Raw genomic sequence first — 27,579 nt, forward strand, 5'->3', positions numbered from 1 at the left:
TTTGTCAACACGCCTTGTTGGGCACACTCACTTGCTGGCAAGATCTGGTAGCGTCCAGATGCACTTGCATTTGACAACCTGAATGTGCTTGAAAATGACGCTCACCCCCTTGGGGAGAATAAAGCTCAGACCTCTATCTCTGCCAGGCCCCAGAGTATCACAGATGGGTAAAGAGAAGAAACCGTCACCATCAGGACATAATCCCAGGAATGATCACACCCTTTAAAAAAAAATCACAGAGCTTTATTAAATAAACCAAGTAGAAACGCTCCTATTTACATCCAGGTTGTCAGTTTGAGCTCAAGTAATATGCAAGGCACAATTCTTCCTTTCACCAGCTTTAGAAAAGTCAACCAAGTGGCCCAGCCCTGAAGGACTGAAGGGGGCTTGTGCAAGATCCCTAGTCATCCTGGGCTCTTCACACAGCGTCCACGTGTGGATGGGCCTGGGCATGAGTCTCTGGATCTCCCTGAGGGTGCTCAGCCTGGAGCACAGCGGGCTGCGATCTGAGAGTCAGAACCAGAGCCAGGAGCTGGGAAGAGAGGACTTTTCAAGGGGTCTCCTCCCCCAGCCTCTGGGGAGTCCCTGGGCTGGTGGCCGCCCTCCTTGCTGGGCCACGTTGGGCTCTAGGGCCTGCTGGGAAGCTGCCTGGAGACCTGCACCTGACGAGCTGCCATGAGAGTGGCCGCCTCTCACACTGGCAGGCAGTGGCTCAGATCTGCTGAGGTTCTGGAGTGGCACAGGAACAGGGGAGCAAATGACACTGGGTCTTTGTGCTGAGGCAGGACATGGCAGCTTTCCAAAACACACACACAGAAAAGACCACTCCTGCTGCCATCTCAAGGACATTTTCCTAAGGACAGTCCTAGTGTCCTGACGGAGTGAGAGGGATCACACTTGGGATGTCCCAGCAGGGCCTAAGCCAAGTCCACCAGATGTCTCAACAGCTTATTGAAACAAAAACCACAGAGGCCTGAAGTCTATTCACAGTGGCCCGTGGTCAGGCAGCAGCCCTGGGTGAGCTCCTGTGTTCTCCAGTCTCTTGCCCACCCAGGGCTTGGCTATCCTGGCCTCCAGGGTGCTGGTTCCTGAGGCTTCCCTTGCGGCGGTGGGGCAGACACAGGGACACACATCCCTTTGCTCCCCAAAATTCCTAAGCAGTTAGCCAGACTAGGGGAAAAGTAAGTTTTCACAGGGAGAAAAACCTCACCAAAAAACCCCCTAAATTGGACAATCCTTTCCCTGAGACCACTACAGTAACATCACCTACAGAAAACTTCTAAAGAGTGCTTCTAACTGCTCAGTCTTGAGAAGGGAGTGATTTTAGCAAGGCTAGGAAAATTAAAATCCAACAGCACATTGTCCAGAAATCCAAGACAACCACGCAGAAAGGAATGGGCCCAAAAGTTTTAGCTTTGTAAGACTTGAAAGCAAAAACCACACATTTAAAACTCCTACATAAAAGAATGAGCTACTGGGCACAGCTGCAACTATTGCTCTTTTTGAACAGTGGTGGCAGTGAAGCTGGCCTGGGGCCGGGGCACTCATCTGGAGGGGCTTATTCCAGTGTGAACGCAGCAGGGAGGTCCCGTCCTTGGGGCGCATGAGGCTTGGCTGAGGCCCATCCTCTGGGAACCTTCACTTGGCCTAATGGGAGGCATAGGCTGGGCTCCACAGCCCTGAGGGAGGGCTGGCTTTGCGAGCAGGAGGCAGTGCATTGTGAGACGTGGGTGATGAGGCAGCAAAATCTAGGGTGGGAAGAGAGACGACGTAAGCAGCAAAGCCAGGGAGAGTGGTGCGCTCCTCAGTCACAGCCAGCATCAGCAGGCACCTGCCTCGCCCAGGACACTCTCCTAGTGATGCCCCGAGGCCTCCCCGGCCAGCAGAGCGAAGTCCACAGGTGCCTGCTGAGCTGGGTTCATCCACACAGAGAGGCCTGGGATGCACGCTAACACCCCAGAATGCAGAGCCTGTAGGGGAAAACAAGTCTCAAGTTTCAGGAGCATCTGTCCAGGGGGCATGTGGCAGGGAGGGCCTGTGCATCTGAATGCAACACGGCTTCGAGGGAGACCTCCACAGAAACAAAGACCCCGAGGGGAGCAGAGGTTCTGTAGTGCTCCGGAGACCTTGCAGAGATCCAGGCACGGCTCCCCAAAACCCAGGGAGGAGCATGCTGGGAGAGGCAGCTAGAAAGGGCAGGTGCCTGCTGCCAGAGCAGCTGCAGAAGGCAGCAGAGCAGCGAGGAGGCCAAGCACCCATGCCCTCCCCTGGGCACTACTTTGCAGATGGAGAAGCTGCCAGACAGAAGGCAAGGGCGTGTGGGCTCTTCTTACCCAGGAAAGTGCTTCTACCCAAACAACTGGGCCTTCTTTAAAAAAAAATCAGGGATTCCCCCTGAAGCCTGTCCATGAGCCCCCATGCCAGCAGACATGAGCTCAAGGGCTCTGTATATGGGAGAGAATCCTCTAAGGGGAATCAGGAAACATAAAGCTTCGTGTACAGCTGCACAGAATGGGTACTGCGCTGTTTTAGAGTGAAACTACATTCACACAGTGAGGTGCTCCCTGGAGCTGTGCAGGCTCACCAGGGCTTCGGGGTCACAAGAGATAGATGGACCACTGAAATAAATGAATCTGCCCTTCTTCTTCTGGGAAATTTCTCATCAGAACTACCCAGAATCCCCATCTGTGAGTCAGTCCAATGGCTGACTCCAACCCCAGCTTAGAGCCTTCTGAGGCAGCCCCAGCAAGTGGGCATCTGGTCCTAGCATGCACCCCTACCTAGACAGAGCTCCTTGCTGCCCACACCTCTACCCAGCATGGCTCTGCCTGGGGAAAGTTCTTGCTGACCCAGGACTAGCAGTCCCATCTGCCCCAACCCTCCTGGCTCCCACATCTGTCCTCTGGGCCTCAGGCTCCTTTGGCCCAGGCAAGGGCCTGTTGAGACCTGGGGTTTAGGAGCCTGGACCATTCCCCCAGGGCTCTTCTCTTTCCCAGAAGCTCTGCCTGGTTGTGCCTGCAGGGAAACTACTCACAGTGAGGACTGTGCCCAGGGCTGGCTCGAGGTGTGAGGGCTACAGGTACAGCAAGATCCCGGGGCGTGTAGATGGTGTGGTAGGCTGCAAGAACACATGGTTGGTTAGAGCAGGTGGGGGCAGGCGGACAGACCCAGAGATATGCGCAGCCTCCTCACCTATGATCATGACCGCTGTCCCAGCCAACAGGGCAAAGAGTGTGAAGAACATGACCTGGTAGGAATCCAGGAAGTGCTGAAAAAGGCTGGCTCCATCTGCCATCAATGGGAAGATGAGTTAACAAAATCATCAGGCCCACTGCAGTGTCCCCTCGTGCTCCTGTACTACTGCGCATCTGTAGGGCAATCCACAGGCCCCTCTTAGACATAAGGATGGGGTTTCAGAGGGCCAGGCCACCTGCTGGAGGCCCGGGCCTGCAGATGCTCCTGGTACCCTGGTGCTTCCTCTCCTGGTGCAGGCTGCTGAGCAGAGGAGGGGCGCAGTCCCTGTGGCTGCCACATTGAGAACAGATGGGAAAGCTGGGGAACTAAAGCCTGCATGATGGCCTCAGTGAGCAGTGATCACTTTGAGGGACATTGCATTTCTGATTCCTCTGTTTCTTACACCCCAGGTTTCTACAGATAGCCAGGACCACTCCTGTCCCTCCCCACTGTGGTCTGTCCCACATGACATCATCCCACAACTCACAAGGAGCGGGCCCACGGCGATCCATCACAAAAGCCACTGTCACTGGGATGGCAATGGCTTGGTTGGTCACGGGGCTGGAGAAGGTCAGGGTTGTGGACAGAGGCCCCTGGCTGCCGGCCACGGGGTCCGCAACGCCGACCGTGTATGTGATGAAGCTGGGCCACCCGAGAGACTTCTCCTTTGCAAAGGCCAGCACAGCAGGGGACGCAGATCTCACCTGGAAGAGAGATCAGAGCTGGGGGTGTACATTCTGCAGAGTGGAGGGACCACCGAATGGAGCCTCAGGACCCCCAGGCAGGAGGGCTGCTCTGTGGGGCCCATCTCTGGAAGCACCCCCGGCTTCAGCCTGACATGCTGGGCTTTTATCTTGGGACCCAAAGGGTATGGGTGGGGACACCTAGGCACTGCTCAGGGACAGCATGCTCTCTGCAGAGTCAAGAAGCCCTGTCCATACTCAGGGTGTTTTTTGAAAGAAGGACAAATCAATATGAACATCGTCAGAATCAAATTCAAGCCCATTCAATTCTAATCAAGTGCTGCTTTAAAAAATGCTAAACCAACATGAAGTATCACCAAGCACCAGCTTTCCAAGGCAGCAGCCGAGCTCTGCTCACAGCTGGTCTCCAGCAGCCTCCAGTGGGCCGGCCCTCCTCCCTCATCAGCGGTGCTGGGCATTCCCTGCTTCCATGGAGGACGGGAGGCCACGCTGGCTGCAGCAAGGCAGGAGGAGGGGCAGGCGGAAAAGCCAAGGAACTCCTGGGTTCTCTCACCCCAGAACTCTTGCCAGCCTGCCAGGCTCCGGGCCTGAGGGATCATTCACCCCTCTACTTAGTCACGGGGAAAGTGAGGCCTGGAGAGAGGGGACTTGCCCAGCAAGGATTAGGGCTTTCCTCCCTGCTCCGTGGCGGATGCTCCTGCACTGAATTCTTCCATGCCACGCACCAGACGCTCACTGGCACCTTCTCTGTGCTCTCAGTGCTGCCCCCACAAGCTTAACTTGTAGCTGGGGAAGACCAGCACAGGTCAGAACAATTAATACAATCACATGGCCTGAGAGACGGCAATAGTGCTATGGAAAAAGAAAAGAGTATTTTGATTTTAAAATCCTAATTGTAAAAATAAATTTTAAAGACAGCTGAGGGGCCAGGTGTGGTGGCTCACATCTGTTATCCCAGCACTTTGGGAGGCCAAGGTGGGCAGATCACGAGGTCATAAGTTCGAGACCAGCCCGACCAACAGGGAGAAACCCTGTCTCTACTAACAATACAAAATTAGCCAGGCGGGGTGGTGTATGCCTGTAATCCCAGCTACTCAGGAGGCTGAGGCAGGAGAATTGCTTGAACCCAGGAGGCAGAGGTTGCGGTGAGCTGAGATCGTGCCATTGCACTCCAGCCTGGGTGACAAGAGTGAGGCTTGTCACCCACCCTGAGACTCCATCTCAAAAGAAAAAAAAAAAAAGGGGGGGCTGGCCCAGGATATCCACACCACATTCCCTCTTCCTCCAGGTCCCTCCTGACGCCCCCAACTCTGGCCTGGCCTGATGCAGATGCCACTCACCTCCAAGTTCTCCAGAACCTCCGGGGCACCAAAGACTCTGACCTCGGAGCTGGTGTAGTGGTTGCTCAAAAGGATTTCAGCCTGGTCGGCAAAGAGACCTGGGCTGAAGGGCACCTCGGCCCCCACCTGCTCTGTGGAGAAGTGGCTGCTGGAAAGGGAGGCCGTGACCACCAGAGCTGTCTTCTTCATGCTCAGGTGCTTCCGCTGCTTGTCCGTCAGCCTGTGCATTGTGACCGAGCAGAAGTACTGGCCTGCGGAGACAATGGTGTATTGCTTTGTCCCCTCTCCCACCTGTGCACTGATATCATTCCTTCTCCCTGCTTCTCTAACCAGGGGACCCCTATGCATCCTCCAGAGCCCGGGTAAGAAGTCACTTCCTCCAAGAGTCCTCCTGGGAATCCCCCTTAAAGGCCTTGGCCAAGCCAGGGTATCCTCTGTGACAAGTAGTCCTCCTAATACCCCTCTGCTGTCAATCCCTAGGCTGGGCTCCTGATAACCTCTGCCCTCTGGACAGAGGGCCACAGTGAGCTGGGTGTGTGGAAGCCCCAAGATGCCCAGAAGACAGACTGTCTCCAAGTCCCTTTCGCTTTCAAATCCTTGCAAAGTTACCCAGAGCAGCGTCAAACTGGGGCTCCACGGTGAACACATCTTGAGGTGGGAAATCGAAGACAGTTGGCTTGAACTGGGACTGGCAGCTGATAAGGGCTTCTGGGTGCAAGGCCTGGATGACTTCCCTCTGGGTTGGGGTGCACTTGCCTAGAGAGGGGAGAGAGGAGAGGGTGTGGGCCAGGCCTGAACAAGGGCAGCAGAGCAGGCCCACACAGGCTGGCTGGGCTGCAAATGCCACCTGCCCCTGTATGCCTTCCGGCAGGACCCCAGGGCCGCTCAAAGCTTTGAGATGCAGCCAAGGACACCATTTCACATCACAGGGAGCTTCAGGTCAGAATTTCAGCATTTGCTCCAGACATTGCCTCCAGGGGCCCGGCAGATGGGCTGGGCCCACTAATGCCTGTCTCCTGTCCCTGTCAGCAAGGGAAATGGCAGTTTACTTCTGGACATTCGGGGGGCAACTAGTTCTCCACTAACACCTGAGCAGCATTTCAGCAACGACACAGTGCTGTCCACTTGCGCTGAGGAAGGAGGAGAGCCTGCCCTGATGGAACAAAGTTGCCTCGTTAATCAGGATGAGAAGGGCGGTGCTTCATTCTGCCAGTGAAGTGCTTTAAGATAACAGCCCTCATGACTTACTTATTTCTCACAGCTGCTGTTCAGGGTTGTCATGGGCAGGCGATGGGGTTCGATGTTCTATGTGTGACCTGGGAGAGGTCACACATTACAAAAATTAAAATCAGTGACCAGTCCTGCTAAGTCATTAGTTGCTGGGATTAATGGTGGGAAATTGTGGCTTTCTTTGCTCGGGTGCCCTTGGGCTGAGTCACATTTTCAGTGCAGAACAGGCACCTTCTGGGAACTGGGCTCTGTTATGAAGATTCCTTTCACTGGCTCAGCTTGTCAAGGACTCCAACTTCAGAAATGCTGGGAGGAGTGGACGAGCGGGGCTGAATGCCCTCTCTGGAGTTGGTGTGAGTGTGAATAGGAAAGCAGACAAACTCCATCTGGAGGACACAAGAAGCCACCTCCCTGTTCCAGGGAACTCTGAAGAATGCCCAAGTCCCTCATTAAGTACCTCTCAGGTTAGAGCTTCTGTCTCCCACAGCAACAATCACTTTGGAGGCTGTAGCCTCCTGGAAGCTGGTCTGGATGGGGTGGACGCGATGGGCCACGATCCTCTGAGGGATGCCGACAGTGACCTACAGAGGGAGCCAAGGAAGCTTCATGAAGCGCTGCCTGTGTTCCAGTCTATGCTGGGAGTTTCCACCCTGCAGTCTGTGACACAGTGTCACCCATTTCACAGGTGGCAACACTGAGGTTCCAAGCCTAAATGCCTTGCTGAAATGTGGCAGAGAGGGGGTTCAAGCCCAGGCTGGTCAGACATCACAGCCCCATTCTCCCATTGAACAAGCTACTTCTCCTACCAGCCAACTGGATGCTGAGTGGTGGGCCTGAATTCGTTAATGGGTCTGGGTGGGCTGAGGATGTTGGCTCTTGGGACAGCCATGATCATTTCTCTGTAGTACAGCACTGCCCTCCATCCAGAATCCAGTCTGCCCAGATTTCCCTAGCTGTTCCCCCTGGGCCCATCTTGTACTTGGCCACACCAAAACAGCCCCACGCTGCAGACCTCCCTGCACCCCCTCTGCTAGGACGCCCTCCCACCTTCACTGCAGAGCCCAGCCCCATCTACCCTTCAGGCCCAAGGCCACTTCCTGCAGGTGAAGGCCCCTCCTCCCCTCCTCCCCCTCCCCACCTCTCTCAGCAGGCACTAGTGCTCCCTGCCTCTGGGGGGTCTGGTTTCTACCAGTATGTGAACTGCAGAGCAGGGATGGGATCGAAGCCCCTGCAGCTCCCAGGGCTGTGGCCCATGCAGAGCGGTAGATGACCAGGCCCGCATCACTGAGAGACTCATGGGGGCTCCTCTCAGAGCTCACCACCACTCACCCCCAGGGACTGACAAAGGCTGTGTCCCACTCCCTAGTCTGGAACCCCCAACCCTGGCTCTCCTCTTCCCTTCCTCCCTGTCCACCCTCAGAGAGTGCCTCAGGCCTCCTGGCCCCTCTCCTCCCTGCAACTCCTGGAGTGCTCCCACCCACTTCCAGGGCTTCAGAGGCCAACTCTCGGCTGAGGCCCCCACCCTGTCCAGTCTTCCTCACAGAGCTCCTGCTGCACCCAGCCAGCTGCGCCCCCTGCCTCACCTGGGAGAGCTATGACATCTCTATCTCCCCGGCCCAGGCTCCTCACCTCCCTGCAGGCCTACCCACCTCTGTGTGCCCCTTTCAGCAAAGGACCAGTAGCAGCCTGGTTACCCCAAGCTCTTCCTCCCCTCCAGCGCCACTTGTGGATGCTCATGAAGCTCCAATGTACCCCCCTCCCTCCCATCTCTCCCAAACCTGCCTTTAGATTCCATCCCAGCCAATGGTCCCAGCTGAGGGCCTGGCCTCAGCCTCTGGCCGGTTACCCTGCAGCCACTGCTTTCTCGAGCTCTGCCAGGAACCAGGTAACCTCTGCAAACACAGCCTTGGTCTCTATCACTGTTTAAAAAACTCCACTGAGTGTGGCATAAGCTTCTACCTCTTCACCCTGGAATAGCAGCAGCAGCAGCTAATATCTGCCGATCACTGGCTGTGAGCTGAGCGCCACCCTAGGGGCTTCCCACATGCTAACTCGTTGAATCCTCACAACGCTATAATCCCCATTATACAGGCAAGAAAACCAGGGCATAGTGAGGCTCAGTGACTGCTCACAGTCACAGCCTCACAGTGACCAAGCTGGGATTTGACCTAGACCGTCTGGCTCTAGAGGCCCCACCCTCAACCTGCACCAAACTGCCTGGAATCCAGGGCATTTTCTGATCTCATCACAAAGCCAGACCATGCGTCCCTCATACCCTCTGTTCCAGCCCCCCCAGGCTCTGCCCTTGAACCCCGCACACCTTTGCCCATCCCACCCCATACCCTGACCAGAGGCTCCTTCCAAGAGAGCACAGCAATATTGTCACAGGATGCCTCTGTCTGCAACTGGCTTGCCCAAACCGCAGAGCCGCAGCACTAAATATGCAAACTATTAAGTTAAACTGCTGGGTTCTATAAAGCACATGCTGCCTCTAAAAATGAGATGCATTTGGATCTCAGCCAGGCTTGGCCCACTGATTCATTCCCAACTGGAGATGAATGGAAGAGAGAGCAGGTTTTGTTGCCTCCAGGCTCAAAAGGTGACTTGTACGGGGAGCCTTAACCTTGCAGGTGACAGGGAAACACTGGCTAGTCTGGAAGTGCCCACTCCCGGGTTGCTAGACCCAAAGCCCATGGGAGTTGGAGTCCACCCCACAGGGCTGCCTCTCCTCATCATACCCTCTTGAACATGGTGAGACTGAGGCCTGGAAAGAAAAGGAAGCTTGTCCCCATGTCAGAGTCAGCGAGTGGCCAGTCCCAGACTCATTATTCCCAGACCCCAACCCCTCAGATAGCTTTTCCCTAAAAGGAAAAGTCTTCATAATCTTCCGAGGTCAGGCCTGCCTCACAGGCCACTGAGCCACGTGTGCCTCCAACTGCCTGGAGCCTACCTCCTTGTAGGTCCTCAGGTGCCCAGCGACCTCGTAGTAAACCGTCACGGATCCCACAGCCTGGGCCACGGCCACACCTGTCTTGGGGTCGATGTGGAGAATGCTGTTGGCCGAGGAGCTCCAGGTTCCCGAGAGACCTAGAGAGGAACTGTGGGTGTCAGCCCCCTTCCCATGGCTGGACACTCTAGCCAAAGCCCGGCTCACTTGGATGATGGCTAGCCTCCTTGCTGGCTGCCGCTACCCCCATGGTGTCTCACTCAGCAGCCTCAGGAGACAGTCACGCTGCCTGCCCCAGTGCCGGTCATGCTCCTGGCTCTGGCCACCTGGAGCCATCAGCTCTCCTACCTTGCTGCACCCACCTTCTACAGGGCTGTGGCCCCCAGCACCTGCTCTCCCTGACTCACACCTCCCTGCCTGGAATCTCCTGACCATCCTGGCATGAAGCTTTACCTGACCCCTGCCAGGGAATGCGCTGGGTGCTGCTGCCAGGCCCTGCCCTCTGTAGCTCCTCCACCAAAGCACAGCCCCCTCCCCATCCCTCGCCGCTTTATCAATTCCTTTTTAGCAAACAGACAGCAGGTGTGAGGCTCAGAGCTTTCACCACACAGCACTTCTGAGTTAAAAGCCAATCACGCTATACAGTAAATACAATTAAATGACTCAATCACATTCTATTTATAGCAAATTATATCTGTTTTTCCTTAAAGGTAGTATTTCATCTCCTTTTAAAATAAATTTAGTAAGGTAAAAAAAAAAAAAAGTGGAGACAATTTGAAAATAAAAACTAAACAGTACACATGTTCCACAGATGTATACAGGTTGCCTGGGCATGGCTGAAATTTGGAAGCCATTGATTTAACCCAGGGTTCTTCTTTGCTTAAGTCTCCCAGCCTGTGCTGTCCACTATGGCAGCCACTTCCCACAGAATTCACTAAAATGGTGAATTCAGTTCCTCTGCGGCAGTGGAGATCTGTGTATCTCCTGGCTAGAGGAACTGCATGAGACTATGAAGAGGCAGGATGCCCCACAGGAGCAGGGGATCCCCTGAGCGGCGCTGTTCCAGAAAAGGGCTGGCAAATGCTTTCTGTGAAGGGTGGACATAAGCATTCAGGCTACGCAGCCCAAACAAGCCCTGCTCTGACCACACAGTCTGGCAGTGGGAGGCACTAACCATACATAAATGCACAGCGCAGCTGAGTGCCAACAAAAATTTACTTGCAGAAAACAGGTACAGGGTGGATCTGGCCCAAGGCAGCAGTTTGGAAGCACTGCTCCTGAGTATCCTGCAGATCTGCTCACAGACACCCATGACTGGTGCTGGGCCCCTACCCAGGGAGCCCTCACCCAGCTTTCCAAATGTCTGTGACTCCAAACACTCCCTTGATCAGGATCTGTCTTACCTTCCAGGCTGGTGAGAACAGTGGCCAGGCAGAGCACATCCCCTACCACCAGGGACCCGGACAGCTCTGGGGAGATGGCCTGCAGGACAGGCAGGGGCACGAAGTCCGAGAGGCCCGGGTGCTCTACGTCCCACACACGGAGCAGTGTCAGGCCCACACTGACCGTGCGGACAACGCAGGTGTTGTTGGCGGGGCCCTTCCCAAGCTGCACAAAGTCGTCTCTAGGCACAGGAGAGAAAGGAGGGCTCTCAGTCTCAGGAAAGAAGCCTCCAACTCTCAGAGGGAAAAATGCAGTCCAGGTCCTCTGCTGAGCAAAGCATTCAACTGACTGAAGTCCCAGATGGGGCCCCAATTCAAGGCTACCAAGCAGTGGCCCCAGATGAGGGACCACTGCAGGCAGGCAGCACAGGCTTGACCTCTTCACCTGTCACCCCAGAAAGCACACACAGCCTGCAGCCAGGCAGTGATGGCAGCATCATCCCTGTATTCCAGAAAGGAAGCTGAGGCCCCGAGGGGAAAGAGATCCAGAGTGCTTCCTCACGCTCTTCCCACCAGAGCACTGGACATGCTAGAAAGGAACAGGCTGCCTTTACTATGCAACCTGACTCCGGAACGCGGTCTCTGCTCCTTTCCTCCTCTGCAAAACGGGATCATCACATGCCCATGACAGAGGCCTGGTATATTACATGAGGTCAGCGAAGGGGAGGCAGCTGCCACAGGGCAGGTGCTCAGTCAGTGTTGGCAATGGCAGCTTTGGTGCAGAAGTGTGGACTGGGTGGGGTCAGAGTTTGGGTTAGGGATCGTGGCTGCATCCTTGCCTCCATCACACCTCTGACCCTGAGCGCTGACTGGGTCTCTATCAGGTGCTCCTGCCACAAGACGGCCAGAGTAACCTGCAGTGCAGCCAAGAGGCTGGGGGAACTGGGCTCCATTTCCTCCAGAACATGCCCCAGACTGACAGACGGCAATTCTGTGCATACACACAGAGTGCCATGGTTTGCCAGAGGCCCTCATGACCACTCCCTCAGCTGAAGGAAAGCCCTGGAACCTAGGCCACATTGCCCAACGGGATAGGTGTGGGAACAGATTTTTGGATGGTGATCTTCTCACAGGCCCCACAAACGGCAGAGCTGGGGCTAGAACCAGGCCCGATTCTAAACCCCTGACACCTGTCTTTGAATGCACTCAGCAAGAGGGAAACATATCTGTGGCAGGAACTGTGGGCAGCTGAGGCTGAAGGGCCAATCTCTCGTGCCTCAGGGAGCATCCGTGAAGCTGCCCCACGCCCTGCTCCCTCCTTTGGGGACTGATGCCTGTCTGTCTTCCTCTGAGCTGGTCTGTATCCCCCGAGGGCAGTGGTGCTTCCTCGTGGCCCTGCATGGTGCAGCATGCCCACATCTCTTGGAAACCAAAGTAATAAAAATCTTCCTTTAATAGCGGTCCAGCCTTTCTGTGTTGCCTATAGTGTCTCTACCAGGTGCCAGATACGACTTCACAGGAGAAATGACCCTCACCCACATCCTACCTGTTAGTGGCAAAGTTGAGGACTGAATTGTGAGCATGGAAGACATCTCCAGAGTTGTCATGGAAGTGGACGGTGAAGGTCACAGTCATTCCTAAAGGCACGGCCACCAGGGCCTCCTTGTTCTGGGTGTGCAGGACAGGGCTCATGGAAACCCTCAGGTAGGAAACAGGAGACACCTGGAGGACAACACATAGGTATGATGAGGATTCAGTGCCAGGGACCGGCCTCCAGGAAAACCCGCCTCCCAAGGAGGGGACACCTGCCCCGAGCGGGATGCTCCTCAGGAACAATATGGGGCTGGACTTAGGGGTCCCAAGAAGAGTAAAGGCCACACTCCCTAGAGTGTCCCAACCTGGTGACAAGGTTCTTAACTCCCAACACAGCAGACCGGCATCACTATGAGAGAGCCCACCCAGAAGCGTCCCAGTCCATGATTTTGAAAAATGAGATCGTTATTCACATTGCAAAAGGGCCCCCTGGGCTGCAAATATCCAGTTTCTTCAGAGAATCTGGCTCTTGGGGGATTTAAATAAACGACATCCTACTGGATTGCTGGGGCAGCACTAGGCAAGCCACAGCATGCCTGCAGGCCACCAGGGGAAGGAGGGAAATGGGGATTTCTGGAGCCCAAGAACCCAAGCTCCATAAACAGCAGCCTGTTTCTCTGACTCCAGGTGAAAATCTATCCTGGCCCAAAAGCTAGTGCTCCAAAGGTCTGAATTTCTTTGACAAAGTTCAGCAGTGCAGTGTCTGGTATACAGCTAGTGGTCAATACATATTTGCTGAAATAGGATGAGCAGTCAGTCACTTTCACTCACCAAAAACTAGAGCGGGGGGTCTGCTGCCAGGCACCCACTTTGAAACAAAAAGATGTGCATTAATGAAAGAAGCCTGCGACCCAGGAAGAGTCTAAAGATTTGAGTGAGTGTATGTCTTCTGTCATCCAAGTGTTGATGATAAGACATGGAAAGAAAATTCCATTCAGCAAAACCCCAGGACTTGACCCAGGGAGGCCGACAGAGAAAGTCCCATCCCTAAAGAACACAGAATGGCAGAGGGCAGTGCTATGATGTGGCAGAAGGACACCGCCCAACTAGACAGACCCCAGCTCTCAATCCCCATGCAACCTTGAGCAAGTCACTCCCACTCTGAGCCTCAGTCTTCTTGTCTGGAAAATTGGCCACTTGATTCTCAAAATCGCAGTGGATGTCATGTACTGGTTGTCAGGACTTGCATGGCAGGAAGTGAGCACATCATTCAATGCTTTAAGAACAGACCATGTTCTAGGCACTGGGCTGACCCAGAGCAGGAGTTCCACCATGGGTGGTGATAACGTCAGTGCCCAGGCATGGTGGGTGGAGCGCCAGCACTCTAGTCAGGAGATGTGTTGCCAGTCCCAGCTCTGTAACCTTAGGCCAATCATGGACCTTCACTGGGCCTCGTCTTTTAAATGAAGTACTTGGAATCAATGATCTTCCAAGGATTTTCAGCTCAGATGACCAGATGCTTTAGCTTTTTAATCTACCTACGACCTTTGCCCCTGAGTTATTCTTTTTCTTTCCCCCCAGAGGTTTGCTCTTGTTGCTCAGGCCGGAGTGCAATAGTGAGATCTCGGCTCACTGCAATCTCCCTCCACCTCCTGGGTTCAAGCGATTCTCCTGCCTTAGCCTCCTGAAGTAGCTGGGATTACAGGCGCCTGCCGCCACACCTACCTAATTTTTTTGTATTTTCAGTTGAGACAGGGTTTCACCATGCTGGCCAGGTTGGTCGTGAACTCCTGACCTCAGGTGATCCACCCACCTCTGCTTCCCAAAGTGTATTACAGGTGTGAGCTACTGCACTCTGCCACCCCCTGGTTATTCTTAAATTCCTGTCTACAGTTTCTCAGCTGGAAGGTGAATATATTCACTTTTACACCTCAGAGGCATATTACCTCAGTGCTATTGCTTTTACCACTACAAAAAGGAGGAGAATGCAACCCTACCTTTACAGCGACAATGACAGTTTGGTTGGCCCCAAAGGGCTCTTGTGCAATCACTTCGATGGTGGATGTCCCGATCATAGACCCAGACGCTAGAAAGCCCTTCTCATCAACGTGCACGACTGGAACCTTTTCGGGTCCATCCAGGACGCGGTAGCTCAGCGAGGCTGCACCATCCCTTTGGAAAACAAAACAGAACGGTTTTTGTAGATGGCAGCAAGAGTGGGTCTTAGCGAGGGCCCGGATACAATGCCAGAGATCTAGGAGTCTGCAGCTGCCCCTGCCCCCGGGAGAGAAAAAAGACCCAATCTTGGCCCCGCAGCCCTCAGGACCACGTGCTGTCAGTTGTCTGCTGCTTCATCAGTCACCCACAGAAAACTAATTCAGAAATCCAATGGTTCTGAGCAAAGTGTGGCTTCTCACTCTGCCCAGAGCAGCACCTGCCGTGGGTCGGCCAGCAGGGAAGGAGAGACTGTAAGGGCAGTTTCTTTCATCAGCTCTATGGGATAGTTACTGTAAAAGATCGTTTCTGCAGCAAGCTGTTCTCAATTTACTGAAGTAAGGCAGCCTGGCGTAGTGGAGAGGACAGGGCTTTCAGCTGATAGAATCCAGAGCCAGTCCTGACGTGTCCTGCCGGCAGCTGTGTGCACATTATGTCCCCTCTTCTCTTGGCCTTGACTTCCTCCATAGTGAAAGGTGCACAATGATCATGCCCTCTCCTATTTCTAAGGACTGTCAACAGGATAAAAACGGGCTACCTACTAAGAAAATGGTGAGCAAACTACTGATACTATGCACTCGGTAGGAAGTGCATTACACCATATCTTATACTCTTTTACATATTCATTAATATCATAAAGAAACCCAGGAAGGAAAGGCCTCCAGCTCCCAGGGCTAGTCCCCATCATCTCTCTCCTCCCCAGCCCTACAGATGACTAGGAGCAAATGTTATTGTCTTTGCCTAAACATTCCTCCCCCACCAACCCCTTCCTCTTAACTTGGGGAACTCTTATTCATCCTTCAAGTCCTGCAGCCCGAGCATCTCCATCTGGGACATGCCTCCCCTAAATCCCCATGGAGATCACCCTTCTTTGGGCTCTGGCTTGAATATTACACCTTGCTTTCTAATAGCCTTCTCCTGCTACCCTCCTCCGGAGCACCCTATGTCACCCATATCTGTGTTCCTGAAGCCCAGCATGGAGTCTGGCATTTTGTTACTTTTGGCTGAATGAAAACATGAATGTGTTTCATGCAACACATAAGTGTCCTGTGGCCCCTGGAGTCTCCCGCTTGGCAACTGCTGTTCAAATGCAAGCCACTGTTAAGAAAGGCATCCCTGGGGCTAGGCACAGTGGCTCACGCCTGTAATCCCAGCACTTTGGGAGGTTGAGGAGGGTGGATCATGAGGTCAGGAGTTTGAGACCAGCCTGGCCAACATAGTGAAACCCCATCTCTACTAAAAAAATACAAAAATTAGCTGGGCATGGTGGCAAGTGCCTGTAGTCCCAGCTACTTGGGAGGCTGAGGCAGGAGAATTGCTTGAACCCAGGAGGCAGCGGTTGCAGTGAACAGAGATCACACCACTGCACTCCAGCCTGGGCAACAGAACAAGACTCTGTGTTTAAAAAAAAAAAAAAAGCATCCCCTTGGAATCAAAGGTAGAAATTATGTTTGCAGACAGGCTTTAAACAGCTCTTCCCAAGTGTTACTGTGTGGCCCTGTTGTCTGGGGATCTCCTTAGAGTGCAGCTTCTTCCTGGGCAGGTCTGGGGTGGAGCCTGAGAGCTGTATCTCCTCCTCCCAGTGATGCTGATGCTTCTGGCTCATGGGCTACACCCCGAGTGGCAAGTCTTGAAAACACAGAGGCATCTGAAACACAACACTTCTAAGCTGGTGCTTTTTTCCCTTTTAAAAATTGAATTTTAATAGCTAGCATGAAAATGTTTCTAGGCTACAGGGAGGAAAAGGAGTCTCATGGTGAGAAGCAGTTTTAAGAAGCAGAGAAGCTCCACAGAGAAGAGAAGGAACAGGCAGAGGCCTCACCCATTCAAAGCACAGCACGAGAAAACCTCCCTGAAAACACCCATGTCTCCTGACAGTGTTGACACACAGGCTGTCAGATGCAAGCACAGCCTCATAGCTTTGCTGGAAACAAGAGTTGAGTCACGTACCTGTTTGTCTGCAGCTTTATATACGAGTTGGGTGACATTAATATTTGTTCTGCTTCTACTTCAGGGTTGAGCAGCTGCAGCTTCTCAAACACCTGCAAGAGAGGGCAAGTTTCACTTCCGATGGGGCACTGGAGTCACCTCCAGGCCAGGTGTCTGCTTCTATCCTAGCAGCAAGAACTGAGGAGGGGAGCAGAGATGAGAAAAGCAGCCTTCTTGCCTGTCAGGACACTGGTGGCATGATGGGAAGGGCTGACCTTTAAGAGGCCAAAGGTGTAGCCGGGTGCAGCAGCTCAGCCTAGGCAACACAGCAAACCCCCAGTCTCTACAAAATAATTTTAAAAGTCAGCCAGGGATGGTAGTGTGCAACTGTAGTCCTAGCTACTTGGGAGGCTAAGGCTTGCACTCCAGCCTCAGTGACAGAGACCCTATCTCAAAAAAAAAAAAAAAAAGAGGCCAAAGGCAGGCAGGCTCATGTTCGTGCAGCCTAATGGAAGCTCCTTCAGGGAGCCTGGAAACACAGGCCTCTCCCTCTGTACCCAGTGAAAGAGAACTTTACCTGCCAGGACGCGAGCTCAGAGGGGTAGCACGCACAACTCCAGTGCTGGGGTCTTGCTCAGGCTAACTCTGCCAGGACTGAGCCTGGGCAAGGAGCCACCTAACTGCTCCTTCCTCTCACAGAGACATCTTGTTCCTCACTACCACCGACTCAGAACACCCCGTTCCACCTCTCAGGCCCCTCTGGCTACGTTCTTGCAGGATCCACACAGACACATGCAGGGGCCTGGCGAGGAGCTCAGTCTAACAGATGATCAGCCTCATGATGTCGGCTCAGATCTGATCCTGGGAAGCCCAGGTGCTCTGAGGCCCTGGTGGCTCCTCAAGCCCATGGCCACGACACCTACCTGGGAACTCCAGACCTCTTCTCTGCAAGACTTCAGATGTGTCCACCATCTGTATAAGTCCCCTCTCTAAGGCCCCTTGGGGCTGTTGCCTCCTTGGCCTCCCAGCCTGACCCAGGGGCAGTCACTCACTGGCAGGTAAAGCTGTACCCTGAGCTCCCCACTGGCCTCTGAGCAGATCAGCTGGATGCGCCTCGGGACCGAGCCCTGGGCCTATGGCCGATATCATTAGATCTGATGGGTAAGTCTCCAAATGAAACTGGCCTGATTCTGTTCCTCCCAGCTCCTCTGTGCTCTGTCCGCATAAGCCTAGATTTCCTTGTATGTAACATGGTCCACAACTAACCTCCTCTCCATGCCTGTCTTGAGAGTTGTGGGGTCCCTATGAGGTGCTGGGAGGGACAGCACTTCCCAAATGGTGAGAAACAACAGGGAGTAGTGGGGCCTGTGGCAAACTGGAGAGCGCATCTCTAATACAGTCGAGGTTGCTTCTCATCATCTGCTGATTTTGCTGTGGCAGACACTGTATCTTTAGGACACACTGCATCTTAGATTTTCACGTAGAATCTTCCTCTCTTTACATGACAGCAAGTAAAAGCTGTCTCAAATGCCTGAATGAGCCAAATAAAACACATGTGTAGGCTGGATCCAAATTCCCTAGTTTCTGATTTACTCAAACTCCACCTGCTGTCACATAGGAAAACAGAGGCACAGAGCTGTTAAGTGACCCAACTGAGATCACAGAATTTAGAAGCTGCAAAGCCCTGACTTTAATTCCAAGATAGGCTCCAGAACTTACTTCCTTTTAACAAAGAAAAACATGTATTTGGTGTGTGTAGGGATGTTGTGTGTATCTCTATGTGTGTCTGTATATATGTGTATGTACGCATATGTGTCTCCATGTATGTGTATGTATATATGTGCATGTATAATGTGTGTGTGCAGGCAGGGGTGAGGGGTTGGCAAATAGGTGGGTTTTTGGTTTTTGTGGGTGTTTCTTTATTGAAAAATTTGCTTCTTTTCACTGATCAGGCACGTGCTTGAGTTAGACAGTTTATTTCTTCTTGAGGCAGAGACAGTTTCTTATCTCAGGACATGTGGGGGATATTTTTTGTTTTTCTTCACAGCTTAGGAGGACCCAGGGGGTTACTGAGGTCCAAAGGAGCAGAATGAAGCCCTTGAAGACAAAAATGCTCTTCAGAGCCAACTTGCCAAGTCCCCACCTTGCAGAGGGGCCCAGAGGGGCAGGAACTCATCCAGAGCCCATCCTGTAAGTAGCAGGGACAGGCTGGACACAGACCCAGGGCTGTACCCCAGGCAGAAGAGCCACTGGACTCAGTCCTGACCCCATGGCTCTGAATAAGGCTCTTCCCTCTCTGAGGCTGTTTTCCAAATGCAGACAGGCCTGTTTCCCCAGGCCTCTTGAGACCACCCCTCACTCACCCTGTGACCTTGACCCTCCCTGCCTCAGGGGCATCATCAGCAGGTGGCAGCCCCTGCCCCGCCCTGCCCCACAGGCTTCACCTGAGGGCCAGAGGTGGCAATACTGAATAGCGTGCAAGGGCACCCCAGCGTCTGTTGGGTGCTCTATGCATGTTAAATAAACACAGATAATTAAATTAACGGCTACTCAGACACAGTGAGCCCCAAGCTCAGAATTCTTTGCTCTTTTTGACACAGATCAAGTGAGTTCCCACCGCCAGGTCTTTGCCAGCCTCTCCCATCCTGTGAAGCCTTCACTTGGCCCCAGCTCTGGGCTCCAACAGCACCAGTCACACCCGGACCCTCACCCCACTGCGATGGGCCACTGTCACCCCCACAAACTGAGAGCTTCTCAGGCCTCCCCCAGTTCCTGCCCACTTCCCCTCCCCCTGCCCTGTTGCCTGTCCACCTGCCTCCTACCTGGACTTGGATCTCATCCGAGAGTTCTCTGGCCAGGCCATACAGCTGCCCTGAGGTGGGGTCCACAGCCTTGACCACTACCCTCAGCCCGGTCCGGCCTTTTACCCGGCCAAGCACGTTCATGGCAAAGTTGTACTGTGATGGGAGTCGGATCAACGCCTGGGAAGACATCAAACACGTTTTCAGGGGTGAGGCCCGGGTCTCTGTGTCCTCCAAAAGGTAGAGCTGGACAGCAGCCCCAGACCCCCCAGCCCTCCAGTCCTGGCAGCTATAGGCCTGTTCTCAAGGGCCCTGCCTTCCTGCCTGGGTTGGGTTTGCTGACCCCAGAGCTGTGCAGACATGGCTTCTCCAGCATGGGCACATGGGCCCTGCCCTGCCTGCATCGCATGATGTGCACAGATGTGTCTGAAAAACACTAGGCCCACCCACATAAGCCAGGGGTCTTCATGACAGGATGTCCCTCAGCCTTCAGTGCGTGTAGGTCACCTAGAGCTATGCTGGGTTTTGCAGTGTGTCCCCACAGACTGCTCTGTTTTGGGATATCTGTTAATAAGTCTCATTGCCTGTGCTCCATGGGAGCAATCTGGGGGAGCTCCCAGCCACCAGGGACAGGACCCTGTTCCCACTGGGTAGGGTGGGGAGGCATTCATCCTATACTAGATGAGCTTCGGGTACCCTCTTTCCATGCCTCCATCCCCACTGTCCCTGGATCAGACAGGAAGTAACCTTTCAAGCCACCCTCTGCTTGAGTCCTGTGTGCCCAAGGCCCACCTGGGTTTGAGTCTGGAGTGGCAGGGGCGGGTGCCCAGTCCCATTTCCCCACTGGCTTGCTTGGCAACCCTGGGCAAGTCCCTTCCTGTTTCTGGCCTCAGTTAACACAAAAAGGGACTTGGTAGGTTCTCCACGGCACCTTCCAGCTCTGACATCTCAGGAGGAGCCAGGGCCCCTCGCTGGGCTAAGGGAAGGGGAGTTTGGCCTCTGGGATAAACCAGGAGACACCGAGGGCTGCAAGGCATGATCTCAGAAAATGGTCAGAAGCTGCAGACTCTGATCTCTCAGGACTTTTGTGACTTCCCCACACGGCCACTTCTGTTAGGAGAGCTACCTACTCACCCCATCTGCGTGGTTAGCGCTTGGGACAAGGAAGTCCCGATGAGCCTCGGGAGAGGGCAGAAAGTGGGAGGGCCTCTGTGGGTGTGAGGGTGGGGACTTCCTCTGAGACAATGTGGTGGGAACCCTCTCTGCCCCTTGGGGTGGTCTGGGATGGGGTGGGGGTGGGCTCTGGGCAGGTGGTTACCTACCTCATGGTGCCGCCCTCGGAGGTCCAGGACATCCCTCTTGGTGACAGACCAGTGGAAGGTCAGGCCTGGCACGGCATTGCCAAAGGAGAAAGGGTTCTGGTGGTTGGTGATGCCAGTGACATAGACAGGCATCTAGGAGGAGAAGTCAGGCCTGGTGACTAGTGGGTCCCAGCACTGGGAATGTCCCCAGAAGCTCTGCTGCCTCCTTCAAGCAGTGGAGCTGTACCCAATTCTTCCCCAACCAGAGAAGGGCATGGCACAGGTTCGGGGGTTTGGATGAAATACCAAATGAGCAAACCAGAGGCGGGACTGTTTTCCCCACGCGGCCCTCCCCTGTAGCGGGCTGCGCCTCCGCATGGCCGAGACTCATCCCTGGAGCTCTAGGAGCCTGGGGGTTCCCCAGCAGCACAGCTCGTGCTGCCCCACACTGCTGGTTCCTCCGGGACCCTCTCTCCTAATTGAGCTGGGGTCTCTGCTCACAAGGCACACGTAGGTGGAGTGCCTGGCTCCTTCAGTCTCTATTTGCCAAGTTAGCCTGAGGGCACAGGTGGAACCAAGACAGCAAAAGGCCACAGCAGGTACTGTGCCAGGCTGCCCAGTCCACTCCCAGTGCCACTACTTCCTAGCTGTGTGGCCCTGGGCACGGGTCTTAAGCTTTCTGTGTGTTCAATTGCTCATCTGTGACACGATAAGGGGATGGTTCTGACACCAGCCTCCCAGGGCTACTACGAACACCAAATGGATTAATGTCCAAGACAGCACGGAGTGGAACAAGTGCCATAGTCACTGTGCTCCCGTTAGGAGCCTGGTGCTATTGGAGATGTGGGAAGGTGACAGGCTAGCAGGAAGCAGGCCTTCATCAGTGACTGCCAGAGAGCAACAAAGGGTGTCTCCCTGGATGGGGACAGGTGGGAAATAGGTATAGCACCCCTAGATACCCAGGCCAAGCAGATGGAGGAGGTGGAGAAGCGCTCTATTCCAGCAGTGGCTCTTTAGGAACCAGGATTCAGGGCCCAGGAGATCCCCTCACCTGAGTGCCCGTCCTCATCCGCGTGATGGGGGCGCGGATCCTCACAGCCCGTAGCAGCAGCACCTCTACCTGCACGAGGTCCTGGGGAAAGAGCATGGTGGTCAGGTGCAGGGCACGGGGATGCTGTCCTAGCCCCAGATGTTTCAGGAAGGGACCCCTCTAGGGAACGAGGCTGTGGCTCAGAGTCCGTGGTGAGGAGGCCCCTCGGGATGCCTAGCACCATGATCCTCTGCCCAGGGAGGCCTGGCTTTGTGGCCGCCTCACTCCACATGGGCCAGCCAGTCCCAGCCTGATCCCCTGAGGCCGCTGCCCTGTCTGATCCAGCTGTTTCAGGTCAGCACTGCAGACCTGGGGCCAGGGACTGGTGCCTGCTTTTCCTTAGGCCCGGTGGCCCTCACGTGACAGGTCTCCAGACCCTCCCAACCCCAAATCCAGCCTGCCTGTCTCTGACTGAGCAGGGTACAGGGACAAATGCAGGAGCGCTGTAGAGTCTGATCAGACCTTACAATCTCCTTCATTCTGAACTCCACACTCCTATTAATCTGGCCAAAGACTAACTGGCTTCTTCCTAGTGCTGCTGAGTCACGCTGAACTGAGGCTGTTAAAACCCTTAGGCCCTTTGACATGTGCTCATGCTGAGCCCACCTTATGAGCCTCATGACTTGGGCTAATGCTTGGTACATAGTAGGTGCTTGATAAGCACTCATTCCCCTCCTTTCACTCATCCTTCTGTTCCATCTCCTTCTTTTAGTCCTGGCCTACCCCGTGGCCTTGGGGTGCTTGTTGTGTGACCTGGATTGGACAGATGGAACTGGAAGCATCTGACCAGAGTCACATTCCAGACGTGGACAAGGGGGTCACAGATGACGTCCCAGCCTGCCTGGGCTAAAGAAGATGTCTTTCAGATAGGGCTGGTGGTGCAGCCCCTCTACCTGCCAAGGACCACTGGAGCCTTTCCCCAGTACCTCCCCAACCTGCCAGATGGGGGACCTAGAGGGGAGGGTGCCCACCCAGCAAGGTTAGACCACAAAGACAAGGAATATGAAGGGCCCCTCTGGTTGAATTTCTAGCCAGCTGCCCTTTATCTACACCCTCAGGAGGAAAAAAATCAGCCAGTTCCTGAGACCGCAATCCTCTTTAGAGAAAAAAAACAGAGGGCCTCCTGTGGTCCTGAATATGATGCTCCAGGAAGCCCATCTGAACCCTGCCCCATCCCCAGGATAGGTTTTAACGTCCCTAAGCTTTCTCTGTCTTCAGAAATGACACACTGGGAAAAGGAGGAAATCAATGAATTCAATGATGGATCAAAGTCAGTCTCTGAGAACAAGGACTTCCCTGCATCCCCTCTAGGGCGGTGTGCTCGCCACCTCCGGGGGTGCTGTGTTTATAGGCTCTGAACTCAGGAGTGCACACACTGCATCCAGGGGACCTAGTTCTCATGAGGAATGGGATGACTGACTCTGAAGTAGGTTTCTGTCCACAGTTGCATTACACATCACAGAAGGCTCTTCTTACAGACCAGGTTTCTGGCGCAGCTGTGAGCAGAACCCCAAAGCAGCCTTCCCTGAGATGTTTCTGCAAGTCACTGCTGGCGAAGGAGGTCAAGGAAAATGCAAGGGCCCTGGTTTTAGCCCTAATCCTCAAGAGGAGTCAAAGAGATGAAGGCAAAGTGCTGAGAGCAGCATCTGCCCTCACCACGATTGCCACCATCCTCCATTGGAAGGACCCTTTGGGACGGGGCGGTGCGGGGGAGGTTGCTGAATACCCTGTCCCGTAAGGAGCAGCGGGAAGGACTAGGAGACTCAGCCTGGAGAACAGCAACCTCTGGGGGTCTGGGGACTCCCATATTGGCAGGGCTGTCTTGCATCGGGGTCCTTGGCAGGGACTGCACACCCAGGAGGCAGAGGCAGCACCCTTACAGAGGGGTTGTCCTCAGAGGTAGAATCCAAACACAGTAAAGAGGCTTCTGTCTCAGGCACAGCTGTCCGGGGAAGCAGTGGGCCCATCACCAGAGCTGGCCGTCCCAGGGGGTTTGGATAGTGCCAGTCTCCAATAGCACTTCTGTTACCTGAGAGATGATGACCACCTTGCCGGTCTCTGCATCCACTGCCTGCACGAGCCCCGATACAGTGCCATTTCCGACAGCAAGGCCTCGTACCAGCCCGGCAGCGCTCACCAGCGCAACGCTCTCGTTGCTGATGGAGAAAAGGATGTTGGACTGAGGCTGGGGGCCTCCCTCGGAAGTGACCTGAGCAGGGAGGGAACAGGGACGCATCAGTGCCTGTCATGCCAGGCAGCCTGCATCTCCCACTAGGAGAGCCAGGGCCCCCAGTGCAGGCAGCTTCTGCCTTCTCCCAGTCACTGCATGCAGGGCCAGAGGTGGCGTGCCTGGAACCAGGTGGTGGCCTGCACTGGGGCTGGAGCAGGACATGGCCTCTTGGCTCTTACCTGCATTGTAGCCCCGATAAGCAGTGTCACCTTCCTGGGCATCAGCCTGAACGGGGGAAAGACCTGTGGGGAGACACAGGAGAGAAAGGACTGCTGTACCCCAAGCTTGCAGCATGAAGCATAACTTCCACGCTACATGTTTCATGAGAGAAAGACTTGGGGCATGGACATCCACCCCTCTGTGAGCAGTGACCAGCAGGGCCCAGGGTCCCAGGCCAATGCTGGGGGCTGTCTCTCAGCCATTGGTCGAGGCTCCCTGGTTCTCTGGGGTTTGTTCTGCTGTTTGTGACTGTGCTTCACTTTCCCTAGATGATAAACCCCACAAGCTTGGAGGGAAGGCAGCTGAGCCATCCCCTCAGAGCAGCGGTTCTCGGTGTGTGGTCGCTGTCCAGCAATGTCAGCAGCACCTGGGGACACATTAGCAATGCATACCCTCCAGCCACCTGGCCTACACAGCCAGAGGTGGCCCCACTGTCTGCATCCTAGCATGCTCTCCGGATTAGCCTGGGAGGAGACCAGGGACGCCAGTGCCACTCTGTGGAGCAGGCAAAGCCCCCACCTCACCTGCTCCTCCTGTAACCTCTACAAGTGCCCACCTGGCAGGAGTAGGTGAGGGAGTGCAGGGTTGGCCAGGGTGCTATTTGTGCGGGAGTATCAGTCTCTGCAGCTATGCTACTGATGGGCAGAAACAGTGAAATCCCATCTTTACTAAAAATACAAAAAAATTAGCTGGGCTTGGTGGCGGGTGCCTGTAATCTTAGCTATTTAGGAGGCTGACGCAGAAGAATTCCTTGAACCCAGAAGGCAGAGGTTGCAGTGAGCCAAGATCGCATCAATCACTGTACTCCAGCCTGGGCAACAAGAGTGAAACTCCATCTCCAAAAAAAAAAAAAAAAAAAGAAAAGAAAAAGGAATGAATTTTTCATCACCAGGAGAAGACAGATATATATCCATCTAGAGACATAGATGGCACCCACCTGCTTTGAATCACAGATTAATGACGCTCACCAGCCCCCGCATGGCCCAGACACAGGGAGGATGCTTGCAGGGCTGATTGAACGTTGCTTTTGTGAATAGACTTGGAATGATGCCTTGGCCACAACTACTGTAGCCTGTGGCTACAGTAGGGCTCCTGTCCTAACCTAACACCCCAAGACAGCCTCAGACCACATACAAAGCCAGTGCGGGGACCTCAGAGCTCCCCTCATCCAGGAATCACCTACTTCAGGAGTTCCCTTTATGACACCTCTGTTCGCACAGCCCCCATGATAGGCGCCCACTGCCCTCGGAGCACCTGTTCTAAGGCTCAGAGCCAATGGTTAAGGAGTTCTTCCACACATGAGCCAGTATCTGTCTAAGCTTCCGCCCAGTCAGTGCTTTCTGGGAATGGTCCTGGTATGTCCCCTTGCCATGTGATGAGGCACAGCCCTTCTCTGAGCCACACAGTCCCCTCATGTCACAGAGGAAAAAGTAAAGTCACTTGGCCCCCTCCCTCCGGTTCTGCCAGTCTAACTTTGCTGCTTCCAAGATCCTGGAGCTAATGACAGCTACCTTTTGATGAGAGAACATTGCTGGACACAGATTTTTATATGGCTTCTCCACAGTAGCTTTCTGAACTGTGACAAAAATTCCCAGCCTATCACTATACAGACACCCCCAACCCCCAGCGCTGAGCAAATCCCACGTGGTGTGGGAAGAACCCTCTTACTTCAATCTGTTGTGGGGCTGAGGTGATTCTCTGTCCGGCTTTATCGGTCACACTTGCGGTTAAACTGGTCTGGCCAATGGCCATGCCGTGGACAAGAAATGTGGCGGTGTAGTTGTCAAGGGCTTCATCGAGTGCCCTGAAACAGAGGGAAGGGCTGGGACTTCTCTGAGACCAACCCGTGGGAAAAGCTGCAGCTGGGGTCAGCACAGTCTCTGAGGTGCCTTCCTCTGACCCCCAGGACGACTCACACCAATGTGACGATCGGGGAGGCTGCTCGGAGCTTCAGGTCCATGAAGGGGAAGTATTTGGCCAGGAAGGGCTTCCTGTGCAAGTCCAGCACACGGATGTATGCCTTCACTGTCTTCCCAATCTCCACCTGCATCATGGGGACAGAGGTTCAAGGGTGGCCTCCAAAAGACCAATCCTACCATCTGTGGTGCCCCAGGACTTTCTGAGATGGCGTCACCAACCTCACCCCACAGACCTGAGAATCAGGAGAGTCACCCAGTTTTACCTCTGGACCATCAGCCAGTCAGCAAATGAAAATTGATGAGGGGAACCTTGGGGATACTTAGAGGCATAAATTCCACTCCCTACTCTTAAATAACTAATACACTAATTAGGGAGATAAGACACTGCTTAGAATAGCAGCACCCAGTAGAACCTCAATAAAGGCTCACTGATTGAACAGCTCACACCTGGTAGTGTTTAACACAGTAAGAACCTTAGGAAATGGGAGTCAGAAATATACAGTAAAGAAACAGACAATTAGCAAACAGCAGTGGAAATAAGGTTACAGAAGGAGTTTGTGAGGCAGGGTAGAGCATATTAGCTTCTTAAGGCGCCTAAGCCGCATGAACACTCCCATTTTAATTACCAGCCCTTCTATCCACTCAGGAACCTGACCACAACCCTATGGAAGCCCAGCTTCAGTCACCTCAGATATTTGGAGTAATAAAAATTCCCTATCAATGTGAAAGATAAACTGAGATCTCTTCCTTGGTCTCTTTTTTCAATGGCACTTGGCACAAGTGAGTTGTACTCATTTGCCACTGAAACCCAAGAACCCAAAACCTATATTCTGGGAAGAAAATCCACGCTCAGCAAGGTATGTGCCTGGCTGACTAATAACCTACACAAGCCAGAAGACATGAATTCTCAGGTCATGGCTAATTTAGAGGCAACTTCAAGCAGTTGCATGGGGATGTCACCTGGGATGAAGTCCCTTATTGAAAGGACTCTGCGCCCTCCACAGGGAGCAAAGGAGATGGGAGACAGTTCTGCAAGCTTACAGGGGAGGGATGCAGACCCCAGGAGCAAAAGCAATGGTCATGGGGAACATTCCTCCCATAGCCACCTCCCTCCCAGTTCCTGCAGGTCAGCTGAGGGGGCCCCGTCAAGAAGCTTCCACTGACCTTGTCAACCACACGGATGTACAGCTCCTGAATGTCCGACACGTAAATGACAGCCTTGGCTGGGGCCGGGAAGACAAGGCACAAGTCATGGATCATGATGGTGGATGAGCCCGGGAGCAAAGGGTGCACCTGCAAGATCGGGGCGGGGGTAGGGGGGCGGGTACTGGGTTATGCGGCTGCAGGACCCTCCTCTTCTGAGGTCTGTGAGCAGTGCCTCGCCCTCAGCACCAGTCTATTACCTAATGGGATGCCAGTGGCAGAGCCCGCCAGGCTAGCACTGGGAAGCAGTGGACAGGGAAATTCTACCCCAAATAGTGCCCTGCCCACCTCTAGGCATGAGCC

At 54.1% G+C, this 27,579-nt stretch overlaps 1 protein-coding gene across 5 annotated transcripts in view; it reads right to left on the reverse strand.

Moving 5' to 3' along the window:
- Positions 1–225: 225 nt before the first annotated feature.
- Positions 226–27,579, reverse strand: part of NUP210 (nucleoporin 210) — a 105,302-nt gene continuing 77,948 nt past the window's right edge. For 4 of the 5 annotated variants that reach the window (XM_032262308.1, XM_032262309.1, XM_032262311.1 and 1 more), the window contains 20 exons: positions 27,238–27,366; positions 26,071–26,198; positions 25,823–25,958; positions 24,115–24,177; positions 23,735–23,914; positions 21,667–21,747; positions 20,637–20,768; positions 19,336–19,494; positions 16,535–16,626; positions 14,368–14,542; positions 12,384–12,559; positions 10,859–11,079; positions 9,459–9,595; positions 6,966–7,089; positions 5,888–6,034; positions 5,279–5,529; positions 3,722–3,938; positions 3,193–3,288; positions 3,035–3,118; positions 226–1,748 (listed from right to left, as the gene is read on the reverse strand). In XM_032262308.1, the coding sequence (XP_032118199.1) occupies positions 1,648–1,748; positions 3,035–3,118; positions 3,193–3,288; positions 3,722–3,938; positions 5,279–5,529; positions 5,888–6,034; positions 6,966–7,089; positions 9,459–9,595; positions 10,859–11,079; positions 12,384–12,559; positions 14,368–14,542; positions 16,535–16,626; positions 19,336–19,494; positions 20,637–20,768; positions 21,667–21,747; positions 23,735–23,914; positions 24,115–24,177; positions 25,823–25,958; positions 26,071–26,198; positions 27,238–27,366 (2,829 nt within the window). In that variant the 3' untranslated portion in view covers positions 226–1,647. The remainder of the gene's footprint in view (positions 1,749–3,034; positions 3,119–3,192; positions 3,289–3,721; positions 3,939–5,278; positions 5,530–5,887; positions 6,035–6,965; positions 7,090–9,458; positions 9,596–10,858; positions 11,080–12,383; positions 12,560–14,367; positions 14,543–16,534; positions 16,627–19,335; positions 19,495–20,636; positions 20,769–21,666; positions 21,748–23,734; positions 23,915–24,114; positions 24,178–25,822; positions 25,959–26,070; positions 26,199–27,237; positions 27,367–27,579) is intronic. The other variant, XM_032262310.1, reaches the window with a different exon arrangement.

Source organism: Sapajus apella, unplaced genomic scaffold (genome assembly GCF_009761245.1).
Source record: "Sapajus apella isolate SASKATOON/1434 unplaced genomic scaffold, GSC_monkey_1.0 scaffold128, whole genome shotgun sequence".
In the NCBI taxonomy this organism is placed as follows: domain Eukaryota; kingdom Metazoa; phylum Chordata; class Mammalia; order Primates; family Cebidae; genus Sapajus; species Sapajus apella.